Below are 15,676 nucleotides of genomic sequence, written 5' to 3' on the forward strand. Positions count from 1 at the left end.
ACCTCTGCTAGCTTCAAACTTTTCTGCTGTAGCTTCCTAACCTCTCCCAGCGTTCACAGAAGAGAAGAGAGTCAAAGCCTTGCTTTAGATTAGGCTTTGGCTTAAGGGAATGGGAAAAGCTTTCTATCAGCAATAAGGCTGTTTTACTTCTTACCATTTGTGTGTTCAGTGGAATAGCACTTTTTAATTTCTTTGAGAACTTTTCCTTTGCATTCACAACTTGGCTGTTTGGCACAAATGGCCTAGCTTTTGGCCTATCTTGACTTTTGATATATCTTCCTCATAAAGCTTAAGCACCTCAAACTTTTGATTTAAAGTGAGAGTCCAGGGCAGCCCCAGTGGCGCAGCAGTTTAGTGTTGCCTGCAGCCCGGGGTGTGATCCTGGAGACCCGGGATCGAGTCCCACGTCGGGCTCCCTGCATGGAGCCTGCTTCTCCCTCTGCCTGTGTCTCTGCCTCTGTGTGTGTGTGTGTCTCATTAATAAATAAATAAAATCTTTAAAAAAAAAAAATTAAGAGTCCTGGGTCCTCTTTTCCTTCAACACTTAAGAGGCTATTGTAGGGTTAATAACTGGCTTAACTTCAATATTGTTGTGTCTCAGGGAATGGGGTCCCAAGGAGAGGGAAAGAAACTGGCAACTGGCCAGTTGGTGGAGCAGTTTGAACATGCATAACATGTATCACTTAAGTTCTCCATCTTACAAAGGATTGGTCTCTGGCATCTCAAAACAATTACAATAGTAACATCAAAGATCACTGATCACAGATCACCATAACAAATACAATAATAATGAAAAAGTTCTAAATATTTCAAGAATTACCAAAATGTCACACAGAGATTCAAAGTAAGCAAACGCTGTTGGAAAAGTGGCATCAACAGACCTGCTCGACACAGGGTTTCCACAAACCTTCAATTTATTAAAAAAAAAAAGGCAGTATTTGCAAAGTGCAGTAAACTGAAGTGCAGTGAGGTGTTTCTATACAATGTAATGACACTAAAAAAATAAAATATAAACATCACCATACATTTTCTAATTATACCAGGCCTAAGAAAAAGGCCTAGTATAATTCACACCGATAACAGTTGTTATCCCTGGGGAGGAAGAAATGTTGACAGCTATAGTCAAAAAGGAATTTATTTATTTATATTTATATATTTTTTAGAAGATTTTATTCATTTATTCATGAGAGACACAGATAAAGAGAGAGGCAGAGGGAGAAGCAGGCTCTATGCAGGGAGCCCGACGTGGGACTCGATCCCAGGTCTCTAGGATCACACCTGGGCTGAAGGCAGGCGTTAAACCACTGAGCCACCCAGGGATCCCCCCTCAAAAAGGAATTTAATGAAAGATCTGTACTCTGAAAACTGTAAAACACTAATGAAAGAAATTCAAGATGACACAAAAGAAATGGAAAGACATTCCATGCTCATGGGTTGGAAGAGCAAGGAACCACAGAAGACCCTGAATATTCAAAGCAATCTTTTTTTTTTTTTTTTTAAGATTTTATTTATTCATGAGAGAGAGAGAGAGAGAGGCAGAGACACAGGCAGAGGGAGAAGCAGGCTCCACGCAGGGAGCCCAATGTGGGACTCGATCCCAGGACTCCAGGATCACGCCCTGGGCCGAAGGCAGGGACTAAACCGCTGAGCCACCCAGGAATCCCCATATTCAAAGCAATCTTGAAAAAGAAAAACAAAACTGGAGATATCACAGTTCCAGATTTCAACTTATATTACAAAACAATCATAATTAAAACATTATGGTACTGGCACACAGATTAGTGGAATAGAAGAGAAAAACCAGATATAAACTTACAATTATACAGTCAATTAATCTTCAACAAAGAAGGAATGAATATCCAATGGAAAAAAAGTCTCTTCAACAATTGGTGCTGGGAAAACTGGACAGCCACATGCAAAAGAATGACACTGGACCACTTTCTTTCACCATACACAAAAATAAACTCAAAATGGGTTAAAGACCTAAATGTTGAGACCTGAAACCATAAAAATCCCTGAAGACAGCACAGGCAGTAATCTCTGACATCAACTGTAGCAACATTTTTTAAAATATGTCTCATGAGGCAAGGGAAATAAAAAGCAAAAATAAACTATTGGGACTACATCAAAATAAAAAGCTTCTGCACAGCAAAGGAAACAATCAACAAAACTTAAAGGCAACCAATTGAATGGGAGAAGATAATTGCAAATCTGATAAAGGGTTAGTATCCAAACTAAAGAAATTAATATGGGACTCCTGGGTGGCTCAGTGGTTGAGCATCTGCCTTCGGCTCCTGGAATCCCAGGTCTGAGTCCCAACATCAGGCTCCTGAAGGGAGCCTGCTTTTCCCTCTGCCTATATCTCTGCCTCTCTCTGTGTCTTTCATGAATAAACAAAATCTTAAAAAAATAATAATAATACAACTCAACATCCATAATATGAGTAATTCCATTTAAGAATGGCAGAAGAAAAAAAAAAAAAAAGAATGGCAGAAGAGTGTTTGCTTCAGCAGCACATATACTAAAATTGGAATAATACAGAGAAGATTAGCATGGCCCCTAAGCAAGGATGATACCACAAATTTGTGAAGCCTTCCATATTTTTTAATGCTAAGCAAAATAAGTCCGTCAGAGAAAGACAAATACCTTTCAATCATATGTGGAATTTAAGAAACAAAGAAACAAGCAAAGGAAAAAAAAAAGAGACAAACCAAGAAACAGACTCTTAATGGTTATCAGAGTGCCTGGGGGTGGAGGGATGGGTGAAATAGGTGATGAGGATTAAAGAGTACAAGTATAGTGATGAAAAAAAATAATAATAAAATTAAAAATAAAAGCCAGACCCTCCAAAAAAAGAACCTCAGCCTTACCAGGATTGTGTTAATTTCTTGCTGAATACTTTAGTACATATCTCACTTAATCTTTGAAATACACAAATATATCAACAAAAAAAGTTTTAAATACCCGTGTATCTACTACCTAACTTTATCCTTAATTTCTTAAAAAGATTTGAGGCAAAGGAAACATTACATATAAAACTGGGGCCTGTGTAACTTCTCCAAGTCACTTCTCTCCCTCCCTTCTCTGAAGTAATTCTGTTAAGAATTCAATGTCCATTACTCCCAAGTATGTCTTCATGTCTTTTTAAAACAAATGAACCTAGGGACATCTGGATAACTGAGTTGGTTAAGCATTTGACCAGTGATTTTAGCTCAAGTAATGACCTCATGGGTGGTGGGATCCAGCCTTTACATTGGGCTCCATGCTCAGCAGGGAATTTGCTTGGGATTCTCTCTCTCCTCTCCTTCTGCCCCCTTCCCTGCTTGCGTGTGCTCGCTCTTTCTCTCTCTCAATAAATAAATCTTAAAAAAAAAAAAGCAAAAACAAATCAATTTAAAAGTACTTAATAGTATGCAAATACTTTCAGATAAAAAATGTTTAAATATTTGTTGTTTTGCCATCTTGAAGAGTAAAAGATAGGTTTAATTAGAAACCATGTATGTATAGTCAGACTAAATCAGGTAAGTGCTTTCCTGCCAGCCAGATTTATGAAGATAGAGATACCATCAAGACTTATGAACTCTGGCAAGTCCTCATTAGTGACAAGCAGTTCAACAGGAACAGAGTCCAAATACTAATGAGGTGGATGTCCACACTGGACAGATGCCTTCTTAGTTATCTAAGCTAAATCACGACTTTGGAAGAAGAAATCCTATGAGAAGTAAAGACATAGTTCTAAAGAAGGTGACAAGTAACAGGAAGAGCTCCTGATGATGATAATGGGCACAGACTGAGGATCAGAGAAACAATACCTTGTTGGAGACTTGCTGATATGATAACAATGATTTAGTCATAAATGAGACTAGCAGAGAAAATAAAGACTGAAAAAAATGACAAAAATAAATATCAAGAGTATCACAGCACTGATCAAAACATTTAAAAAATCCCTACAGGTGAGGAAACAGCTTAAAAACAAAAGGAAAAAAGTATAAGGCACAAAGCTTCTAGCTTCAGATGTCTATATTTTGAAGTAGTGAGTGACATAAAATCTAGAAATGGGCAACGAACAATATTGCTCAAAAGAAGCAGGCAAAGATGAAAGAAAGATGTGAAAGCCTTATTGTTGCAGAGAAAAAATACTCCATTAACTGGAGGATAAGAAAGGTTCATTCTCCAAAGAGAACCAAACTGACTGACAGTGACAATAGTAAGACCCATTGCAGATAGAAACTTCATTAAGCTCAAGATTCCATGGAAGACTGCCAAAAAAGAATGCTCAATACTTTCTCACCTTGCTGACAATGTCACTGCCTAAAATAAAACAACAAAAAAGGCACCTAGATTTATGTCCAACCAATGAGAAAGGGCTAATTGCTGATGTGGCAGTAAACACAAGCACTCAGAAATGAGGACTGGACGTTTACTGAGTACTGACTTATTATAAGCAATGTGGTAAGGGAATCACCTTGGATTTTCTAAAAGGAAAGAAAACAGTAAATGACAGATAGTAGGACACAAAGCTCAAGTTTTTAGGAAAGCAGATTTCTGCAAATTTAGAGAAAAAGTAGGCCTCAGATTGAAATGATCAAAAACTTTAGAAGACACTAAATACAGGAACTCAAAATATGAGAGGTGATCTCAAAAAAAGAAAAGGCAGCAGAGCTCTGAAGGAACATAACTTGCCAAAGAACAAACTTGGTAGATAAAGAGTAAATTACTAGTGACTAAGAGAATGAATGTAAGAAATATAAAAATCTAGACAACTAACATTAGGCTTATAATAACATGGAAAATGCTGATGATCAGCTATGAAATAAAAAGGAAAAAAACCAACAGGACTACAAAATGAGTAACAAAAATAAAAAGTCCACACCCAGAAAGGATTAGAAGGAAATACACAAAATGCTGACAAGGACTGGGTTTGGGTGGTAGACTGTGGGCAATGTTTCTTCTTACTCTACTTTCCAAATTTTCTTTGGTGAACATGAACTGTTTGCATAATGTGTAATGAGCAAAAGGCTAGTAGAGTCCAGAGTAAATGGGCTCATCCAAAATGCTAATGGCTTTGTTTTTCTTTTTCTTTTTTAAGATTTTATTTATTTATTCATGAGAGACAGAGAGAGGAAGAGATATAGGCAGAGGGAGAAGAAGCAGGCTCCCCACAAGGAGCCTGGCGCAGGATCCAATCCCAGTCCCTGGGATCACACCCTGAGCCGAAGGCAGTTGCTCAACCACTGAACCACCCAGGTGTCCCTGTTTTTTGTTTTTATTTTATTTTATTTTTTAAAATATTTTTTAAAATTCTAAAAATTTTATTTATTTACTCATGAGAGACAGAGAGAGAGTGTGGCAGAGACATAGGGAGAGGGAGAAGCAGGCTTCTCACAGGGAGCCTGATGTGGGACTCGATCCCTGGACCCAAGATCATGCCCTGAGCCAAAGGCAGACGCTCAACCGCTGAGCCACCCAGGCACCCCTGTTTTTTAAGTGTTTGGAGCAACATTGCTTTGGGAAGATGATGCAAGAAAAAGGCAAAACTGTTGCTCTATTGTGCTATTCTAACAATTAACTAATCAAGTAGAAGAGTTAATCATGTACTGATTTTCCTAAGAGGAAAAGAGAAATTACTCCCAAAATCACAGACTGAAAAGATGTCATTCTCTGAATTTTTTTTTTTTAAAGGCTTATTGTGGGGGATCCCTGGGTGGCTCGGCAGTTTGGCGCCTGCCTTTGGCCCAGGGCGCGATCCTAGAGTCCCGGGATTGAGTCCCGCGTCGGGCTCCCGGCATGGAGCCTGCTTCTCCTTCCTCCTGTGTTGTGTCTCTGCCTCTCTCTCTCTCTCTCTGTGTGTCTATCATAATCAATCAATCAATCAATCAATCTTTAAAGGCTTATTGGACAGGACACCTGGGTGGCTCAGCAGTTGGGCACCTGCCTTCAGCCCAGGGTGTGATCCTGGAGTCCCAGGACTGGACAGAACTTATCATCTCTTAAGTAACTAGGTCTTTCCCAAAATAAGACTTTACACTAATCTAATCTCTTTCTTTTTGCCTAGGATTACCAGACCAAGAAATTCAAAGGATACCACAGAAGGTGTTCTACCTCAAGTTCATTAAAGCATGTTACCTAGTTCCTCATGACAATAAAATGAAATGTGGGCCTGATAACATAATAAATTAAGACTAATAATTCATGAATCTTTTTCATGGCATGATACAGGATTATCTTGATTTACCAACAAGATAAGGATGCAAGAGCCATGCATACCAAAGTGAGAAGTATAGTAAAATGTTGAAAGAGCTAAGATAAAATCAACTCCATAGTCTGAAATAGTCTTGAAATCCAACAGGGTGCAAATTGATAAGGATAAACAAAAAGGTAATTTTTTTAAAAAAAGATTTTATTTATTCATGAGAGACACAGAGAGAGCGAGAGGCAGAGACAGAGAGAGAAGCAGGCTCCATGCAGGGAGCCCAGTGTGGGACTCGATCCCAGGACTCCAGGATCATGACCTGAGTTGAAGGCAGACGCTTAACTGCAGAGCCATCTGGGCGTCCCTAAAAAGGTAAATTTTTAGAAGTACCTCAAGTACAAGATGAGAAGACTGTTTTGATGGGTACAATTCCTTGGGGAAAAGCGTTGGGTGCTTAGGTTGACTAGGAGATTAATACAAAACTATGACAGCTAGGACAAAGACTACAGTAACAGTCCTGCCATACTCCACACTCTCCATGAATCCAACCATATCTAGAATCTACACCTCTCCTTATGTAGGGCATTTGGAGACTGGAAAGGAGATCAGAAAGTCATGTCACATAAAGAAAAGTTTAGGGCATGGGCTGCCCATTCCCTCACCAGAAGGTTTACTGTGTGTATAAGAAAAAGACTTAATGCTGTTCTAAGAGTCACACAGTAGCTAACAGAAATTACTAGAAAGCAGTTTCTGCTCAACATGAGGAAGTATCCAAACATAAGACTGACCGCTTCATAAAAAGTTCTTGGGCTACCAGTAGGAAACATTCAAGCAGAGGTCAAAAGACCATTGACAACCTTGCCAAAAGGCCTGCAGCACCGGGCAGGAGGTTGGTCTAGATGACCTCTAGGTCCCTTCCAACCATGACAGCTTGGATCTTGGGGAAAAGGAGACTGAAGCTGCTTGACACTGAATCACCTAAGAGTAGTAAGAACTCAATGCAGAATGGTCTAGTGCAACATATCCTAAACTATGCCCCTGAATGCTGGCAGAGGAGTTAGGAACACAGGCTTCTGACAGACTAGCCTTCAAATCCCAGCCTTGCTACTTACCTAGCTGTAAGACCTGAATGAGCTTCTCAAGCTCTCAGCACCTTAGTTTCCTCATCAGTAAAACAATGAATACTCTCCCCTCACACCACTGCTCAAAGGAAAAGTTAACCATATAACAGAATGACCAGCATATAATAAGCATTTATGGGACCTTGGATGGTTAAGCGGTTGAGCTTCTGCCTTCGGCTCAGGGCGAGATCCTGGAGTTCCAGGATCGAGTCCCACATCGGGCTTCCTGCATGGAGCCTGCTTTTCCCTCTGCCTATGTTTCTCCCTCTCTATCTCAGTGTGTCTCTCATGAATAAATACAACCTTAAAAACAAAAAAAAAACTTATAAGCATTTATTAGTGGTTAAGCGCCCGGCTAGCTCAGTCGGTAGAGCATGAGACTCTTATTATGGTTATCTTTTATTATTGTTGGAATTAATAATAATAAGAAGAAGAAATAACTTGACACCTGGTATGGCTGTGGGAGTCAAGATACTTATCCCAATGTCCCTGTCCTCCCTAGAGGCTAGGCCACTTAGATGACTGAATGGAAGACAGAGAACATCAGATAATGATAACATTTACTGAGCACTTACTATATGCCACTTTAAGAACTGTAACTTTTTTTTAACTTTTTTTTTTGAGATAAAGAAAGGATGAACATGAGCAAGGAAACGGGCAGAGGGAGAAGCAGACTCATCACTGAGCAGAGAGCGTGATGCCGCAGAGCCCCAGGATCATGAACAGAGCCAAAGGCTTAATCAAATGAGCCACCCAGGTACCCTGAGAACTGTAACATTTTAATAAAGCCTCTCAAAAACCCTATACAAACACTATCAATCTGCCTTTCCAGATGAGGAAACTGCAGCTTAGAGGCTAAATAATTTGTCCAAGGTCACAGAGCTAGAAAGCGACAGGTCAGCCTTCAGAACCTATGCTCTTAACCATATTTAAGGCTCTCAATCCTGACTGTACATTAGAATTACCTGGGGAGACACAAAAGAAAAAACTACCTCTGGGACCTTTATAACCCCCCTTCTTGCTCTTTAAATTGATCTGGGCTAGATCATCAGGGTTCTCCAGAGTTCAGCAACCCTATCCATTAGGATGCCATGCTGTCTCCTAGATGAAAAACAAGTTGTAAGGAGCAACTTGCTCCAGCCAACATCCCACATAAATCTACTGCTTTTTAAAATATCTTTAGAACCATGAGATCAGAATTGCTTTTCTGAAAAAACAAAACGTTTTTTTTTGTTGTTGTTTTTTAATTAAGACTTAACCCTGAAAGTGATCCTTTCCAGGTAGGTGTCATTTTCCCACTTTACAGACAAGGAGACTGAGACCTAAAAAGGTTCAATAACTTGCCCACATTCACAAAGAAACTGAGACTGAATTCCAGGAGGGCTCAGCACCTTAAAGAGCTCCAAAAGAGGTGGAAGAGAAATTTGAGTGGGTGATTAGGGATGCTTTACGGAGAAAGTGACATCTGAACCAGATAAAGCATGGGACAAGGAAGGGATAATCAACAGACTGAAGGGCATGAGTAAGATCAGAGGCAAGATGACACAAGAAATGTTCACAGGACTAGAGGTAAGCAGGTGTGGTGAAACTACAGTGCTTAAAGGTGAAGTTATAAGAGAGGCCTCAGAGGTCTACTCGAGCCCAGACTATATAGGCACATAAATGCCAAGCTGCACAGCTGTTCTGTTTTCCTAAAACTGAAATCCACTCAGCAGATGCCTGGAAACCCAGCCTGCATGGGAAGCAAGGTCATATTTCCAACTTGAACTCATGATCCAGAAAAAGAGTAAAGTAGCATCTAGAGTTGAACTCTGTATCCAGGGTACTCTGTCCACTGGGATGAACTGAGAAGGTTTGGGTTTATGGTATCATCTACTTATTATAAAGCAACAGAGCAAAGTAATTAAGAGCAAGGCTTTAGAGTCAGAAAACCTGTGTTCAAATCCTGATTCTACTTTTACTAGTTGTGTAATCCTGGGCATTTATTAACTTTTTTTGAGCCTGTTTCTTTCATACTCCTCATAAGGTTGTGAGAAATGAATAAGAAACAAATGTATAATGTGCTAATTAACATAGTGCCTAGTAAGACAGCAAGTTCCAAGAGAAACTTACAGCAAAGCAGAGACCTTTAACATGCATTCAGAGGAATGACTATTAAGGATATTACGGATGCCTATTAAGCCCTTCACAAATACCCAAATTTGCAAATACCTTTTGCATTGGTGGATTTATATTAGAGTGGAATAAGATGGGCTATAAACCAAAAAAATAATAATTTTTCCTTTTATTTATAAATTGCTTTGGAAGACTGAGGCAGATTACCATATATAATTCAGGGTAAGTTTTAGGAGGCAAAATATTTACCCTAATAAAACACAAAAATAAAATTCTAAGCCTGTATCACACAAGTATTAATGGCTTTCCCCTACCAATCCCAGTTATCTTTCTGATTCCTCTAAAAAAAAGTATCAGTGTGATACACTTCCATTACATTTTTTAAAAAGATTTATTTAGTTTAGAGAGAGTGCATATGCTCAAGCAAGCGAGCATGCAGGGAGGAGGGACAAAGGAAGAGGGAGAGACTTGAGCTGACAGCACTGAGTCCAGAGCCCAATGTGGGGCTGGATCTCATGACTCTGAGATGTCACTCACCTGAGTGGAAACCGAGAGTCAGACATTTAAATGACTGAGCCAGTCAGACACCCCACAATTCCATTACATTTAAAGGCAAAGAAAAGTTAACACTTCTGTAAAAAAAGTAAAAAATGAGTAAGAGTCTGTAGAAGTATAGGTTGTAATCTCAGCTCTGCCACTATCGAGGTGACCTTCCTTGGCTTTCTCAAACACGACAATCTCTTTCTTCCCAGCTACAGCATCTAAAGACATAGCTAACAGTGGCACAACTTCAAACACATCACCTCAGAAATGGAGGTTTTGCAAGTCCCTTCCTTTGGGGGTGTTTGGATGAGGACTAGGCATGCAAGGCAAGGCCAGAAGCACGAGGCCATGGCAGGGAAAAGCCATTCTCTGGGGAAATGTGGAAAAATAACCCCAAACACACTGTACCTTTCTTCATCATGTCTCTGTCCAAGGCTACATTTCTTTGGGCAAGATTTACTTCTGATCGAAAATGGAAACGCTTGGCTCGCTGTTCTTTCTTTTCAATTGCTTCCTAGAAGGTAAGGAAAAGCCAAAGAAGTGACACATGGAGGAGGAAAGTTAAATCACAAATGCAACATGATGTTTCAATGACAACCAGAAAGTAAATCAAAAGAAATAAGCAACATTATGCCTTTAATAATTTTTGCAGAGAACTCGGTATTCACAGTCAATGACTGGGAGAGTATATACTAATACTGCTAAAATTTGTAATAATCACCATGATTCAATGGCTATCACTGTGTCTGGGGCATAGTAGGAATTCAATGAGTATTTGTTGATTCAATGAGTAATGAATGCTTTCATTCCCTGACATTTTATTTATTATTAGCAATCATACAAACAATCTCACTCCATTTTTCCAGATGCAGAAATTGAGGTACAAAAAAAGTCAAAAGGTTTGCTGGAGATACTTTGGCTAGTTGTGTGTGTGTGTGGGGGTGGGGGCACAATCTTCTGATCTCAGTGCTGTTTCTAGAAGCCCAACCACCACCCACGTCATCTGTGTGCATGGTAATCACACCTATCACATTATGTCTGCCTGAGCAGTCCACTCCCTAAAGTGTTTTCCCTGTTTAAAAATAACATTTTGAAGCACAGAAACTCTCTCTATTCTAGGCTTGCATCCATGGAATTGCCAGTTTTCATCTTTAAGTGACAAGAAGCACTGATACTTCACTAAAAAACAAACTAATCAGCTTCACAAGTTTTTCTCCAAGAGCTAAAATAAATCCAGGCCCAACTGTGGGTTTCCAATAGCTCTTAGGAACTCTGCACTAATTGTACATTGACTCTGCCACACTAATTGAAGGCATGACTACAAGAAAGCTTGTGAGATTGGTAAAGCAGCAACACTTTGTTATTCCCCAACAGTTATACTAATTTTCTTCACTCAGCTCTTCCCAGTGCAAACAACAAACCTACCTTCTTCTAATAACAACTTAAGTACCAATTCTGGGGCTACCACCCTTTCCCTCATACATGTTTCATACAATGGCAACTGTACCAGAGTAAGAACAGAACAATCTACTTTTTCAATTACAATAAGAAAACATCTTCATTTTATTTTATTTTTTTTATTTTTTTAAAGATTTTATTTATTTATTCATGAGAGAGAGAGAGGCAGAGACACAGGCAGAGGGAGAAGCAGGTTCCATGCAGAAGCCTGATGCGGGACTCGATCCCAGGACTCCAGGATCATGCCCTGGGCCAAAGGCAGGCGCTAAACCACTGAGCCACCCAGGGAACCCCAACATCTTCATTTTATTCTATTTTCTTGCCTGTCTAAAAGATGACAGGTCTTTCTTTTGGCCTTTAAGGAATCTAAGATTGAGAACCAGATAAAATATAAAAAGATACGCATGACATATTATTATATGCCCAATATAGTTAAACACTACTATTATTCAGAATCATGTGAAATTCTGTTCTAAACTTAACTGCACACTTTAAAATCAAAATGAATGTCTAAGTTGGATATCACCAATTAAAGCAACAAATGCATCCTGACTGTTTATAACAAGGAAAATAATACGTTAGGCTCTGTAAAGAGTTATAGGAAAGCTGGTAATTTAGTAATAGCAATCACTAGATAAAAGGCAATACTCCCGGGTACTGAGAATAATTCAGCTGACTTGGCTTTCAAAGTTTAGACAGCCACAGAATCAGGAAACTCTATTTTTCTAAGCCTGCAACCAGTGAAGAATAAAGACATTTATACTAATAGCCTACTATATGCCAAGTATTTTTCATGTTTTGTTTCATTAAAGTGGACACAGCATACACATTTTTAAAGAATAGACATAGCATAAAAAAAAGCATTCCCAATACAGAACTTTTTCTTAGATATGGTTAAGCACAGGCAGCTAGGTACATGGATTTTACTTTTTCACAATATAAGAACACAAATGCTGACTGTATGTTTTCAGGATGCATGAACACATCATTGTGTAATACAAAATTTAAGTTAAAAAAAAAAAGGGGACGCCTGGGTGGCTCAGCAGTTGAGCATTTGCCTTGGGCTCACAGCGTGATCCTGGGGTCAGGATCGAGTCCCACATCGGGCTCCCCACAGGAAGCCTGCTCTCCCTCTGCCTATGTCTCTGCTTCTCTGTGTCTCTAATGAATAAATAAAATCTTAAAAAAAAAAAAAAAAGTTTTAGTCAAGCAACAAAAGAAAAAAGGAGGTAAAGAATAATAAGTTCTAGGGGCCACATCCATTAAGTTCACCTGCTTATCAAAATGAATAAATAAATTATGGTGTCTTACCTTGGAGGTAACATCAATTCCGGTGATGAAGCTACCAGCCTTGTTTTCATATCTTCTGCTTGTGTCCTAACGCACGGAGAAAGATTAAGAAATGCTAAGAGAACTGAAGAAGGGGCAGCCCGGTGGCTCAGCGCTTTAGCGCCACCTTCAGCCCAGGGCCTGATCCTGGAGTCCCGGGATTGAGTCCCACATCAGGCTCCCTGGATGGAGCCTGCTTCTCCCTCTGCCTGTTTCTCTGCCTCTCTCTGTCTCTCATGAATAAGTAAACAAAATCTTAAAAAAAAAAAAAAAAAAAAAAAAAAACCTGAAGAAAAACACATAATAAAAGACAGCCCTGCAACAGATTCCTTTTGGATAGTCATTCCTTTCAGCAATCCTTCCTCACCCTGACAACCCTTTATTATGAGGAAGTGTGTCTCAGTAACTTCGGGTAGTAAGCAATCAACCACTCTAACAAAAAGTCTTTTCTAGATCAGATCCTGTCCCAAACCTTAACCAAATCCATCTGCTTAAGGTATTTATGTAAATGAAAATATACAGGCTTTCATGAAAAAGGTCCAAGTTAAGTAAGGCACACTCACTCATCTCCCCAGCCCACATAGGACAAATTCATCGTATCAGGCCACCAGGTGGAGCACAAGTCTTCACCAAAATGCAGAAACTCCAGACTCACCTAGACCTCCTGGGAAAACACAGCACAGTGCAATGAAAAGAGGATGGGATTTGGAAGCCGAAGACTGAAGTCACAGCTCTGAGATTCACTAATTACCCAACACTGTACAATTCCTTTCGCCTCTCTGGGCCTGGGTTTCCTCCACAGTATCTGCCTACCTTCCTGACCTCTTTAACGGCTCTCCCATTTGCTCTATGGAACTTACCATTTCTCCAACAAAACAATTTTGTTCCCATCTCAGAGCCTTTGCACCTGCTGTTGCCCCTGCTGGGAATATGTCCTGCACGTGGTTGGCTCCTTTTTGTCAGGCAGGTTTCAGCTTAAATGTCAGTATCTGAAACCACTTCCCTGACCATCCCGTACCATTTGGCTTCTTGCTCTGCACACCTTCCCTGTCTTCTGCACTCCTGTCCCGTTAACGTGTTTTACTTTCTTCAAAGCACTTACCACTATTAGAAATTCTTTATCTGTGTCTTCCAACTAAAACATAAACGCCAGGGAAGGCTTTGATCTTGATCTTGACGAGTGCCTACATTGTGCCTGGCACACAGTAGGGATGCGGTAACCACATGTTGCACTGAACGAATAAAGGATGCGATCTACTTCACAACTACAGTGATACTTAACGTAACGTAGTAAATGGTAAAAAGCCACCATGTTAACTGTTGTTACTAGGGTCCTTATCGTTTACTGTCTTTAGTGATCCCATCTTTGCCTTTTCCCACAATTTCGGTTTAAAAAGCCAGACTTTGCTGACATGGTAAAAAAGGGGTTCATGTCAGATGAGAAACCGAGTACATACATAAGAGCCATGCAGGCCCGAGATCAGGCCTCAGAACCCAACACAGGACCACCGAACCAAAAGCAAAGCGCCTCTCACTCACCCCCTAGGTGATAAGAGACGGAGCACGCCCCGCCCCCCCCCCCCCCCCCCGCTGGTTCGCTTGTTTGGGTCTCACTAAGGGTCACGTGTTTGCGGCCAGGTGTAGGTGCTACAGAGCAAGGAGAATGGGGCCAGGAGGACTCTCAAGTCACAAAAGAAACACGAAGTTTCTGCAGCTGACAAGTCCGACCCTCCAAGAGGAGCCGCGAGCGCTCCGCTGAACCAACAGGAGCTCCACCGGAGACTCTGACGCCGGCGTCCCGGCCCGGGGCCCCACCGTGATTCACCGCGCGCCCTCAGACAGCCCCAGCCCGCCCTGCCCGCCGCCCCTGCACAGCCTGGCTCAGAGGCAGCAAAGGGGGTGTCCTCAGCACCCCCAGGCTCCCCCATCTCGAGCCCCTCCACACCTATTTCCGGGCGCCCGGCGCCCCTTCTCCCGCTCCCCGTCTCTCCCCGAGCCCGGCGCCTCCGCCCCCTGGGCGCTCCCTCCCTTCTTTCCCTTTCCCCCGACTTCCCCGGCCCCGGCGCCGGCCTCCTCCCCTTCCGGCCGCCCGGCCCTGGGGGCCCCAGCTCGGCGACCTCCTCCTCGCCCCCGCCCCAGCCCGTACCGGGATCAGCTCCTTCAGGGAGCGCCGCACCGGCACAATCTCCAGCTCGCCCTCCTCCACCTCCATGGGCTCCGGCTCGCCACGCTCCAAACCAGAGTCCGCCTGAGGCGACGGGAGCCCCAGGGCCGGCCCCGCCGGGGCCTCTGCCTTCACCGACACTCGCAGGCCCCGTACGGCCGCCATAGCCGCCTGCCGGCCGCACCACTGAGAACCCGCCTCGCACACTCGCCGGCTAGAGCGCCGCCGCCACTGGCCACAGAGCAGCGGCCGCTGCTCCCTAGAGTGTCGCCTGCTTCGGCTAGAAGCGCTACACCCCTCCCCCTCAGCGCCGCCGCCCCCTGGTGGCGGGAGGGACCCAGGACAGCTGGAGCGGGACGGGGTGAGGAGAAGGCGGGCCCGAGTCGGGGGACTGGGGGCCGGGCCTGCGGGAGGGGTGGGGGGCCCGCCGGGGGGAGATCCCTGCGGTCGCGCTTGGAGGATAGGCACGCCTTCGACAGTGAACCTGTTATAAAAGGCAGCGCTACTGCATGATCACTATGTGTCACTGACTGTTCTGAGTGCTTGATATCTTACAACTCTATTTAATAGGTGCTGTTATTACTCCCATTTCATGTATGAGGAAACTGAGGCATAGGAATTCCACGGTGACAGGCCATTTATTTTATCATCCATCCATCCATCTATCTATCTCTCTATCTCCACGAAGAGCATGGAGCTCAATGGGGGGCTTAAACTCAAAACTCAGAGATCAAGACCTGAGCTGAAATCAAG

At 42.1% G+C, this 15,676-nt stretch overlaps 1 protein-coding gene and 1 non-coding gene across 5 annotated transcripts in view; one reads left to right on the forward strand and one right to left on the reverse strand.

The window, feature by feature from the left end:
* Positions 1-15,150, reverse strand: part of NCBP3 (nuclear cap binding subunit 3) — a 32,285-nt gene extending 17,135 nt beyond the window's left edge. For 2 of the 4 annotated variants that reach the window (XM_072747989.1, XM_072747988.1), the window contains exons 1-4: positions 14,906-15,119; positions 13,323-13,423; positions 12,742-12,807; positions 10,381-10,486 (exon numbers count right to left, since the gene is read on the reverse strand). In XM_072747989.1, the coding sequence (XP_072604090.1) occupies positions 10,381-10,393 (13 nt within the window). In that variant the 5' untranslated portion in view covers positions 10,394-10,486; positions 12,742-12,807; positions 13,323-13,423; positions 14,906-15,119. Of the gene's footprint in view, positions 1-10,380; positions 10,487-12,741; positions 12,808-13,322; positions 13,424-14,905 lie in introns of all 4 variants that reach the window. The other 2 variants (XM_072747987.1, XM_025987885.2) reach the window with 1 other exon arrangement.
* Positions 2,498-2,605, forward strand: LOC112911443 (U6 spliceosomal RNA). The gene has a single exon (XR_003233373.1). It is a non-coding gene; the product is annotated as a U6 spliceosomal RNA (small nuclear RNA).
* Positions 15,151-15,676: the final 526 nt, after the last annotated feature.

This window comes from Vulpes vulpes, chromosome 2 (assembly GCF_048418805.1).
Source record: "Vulpes vulpes isolate BD-2025 chromosome 2, VulVul3, whole genome shotgun sequence".
Taxonomy (NCBI): domain Eukaryota; kingdom Metazoa; phylum Chordata; class Mammalia; order Carnivora; family Canidae; genus Vulpes; species Vulpes vulpes.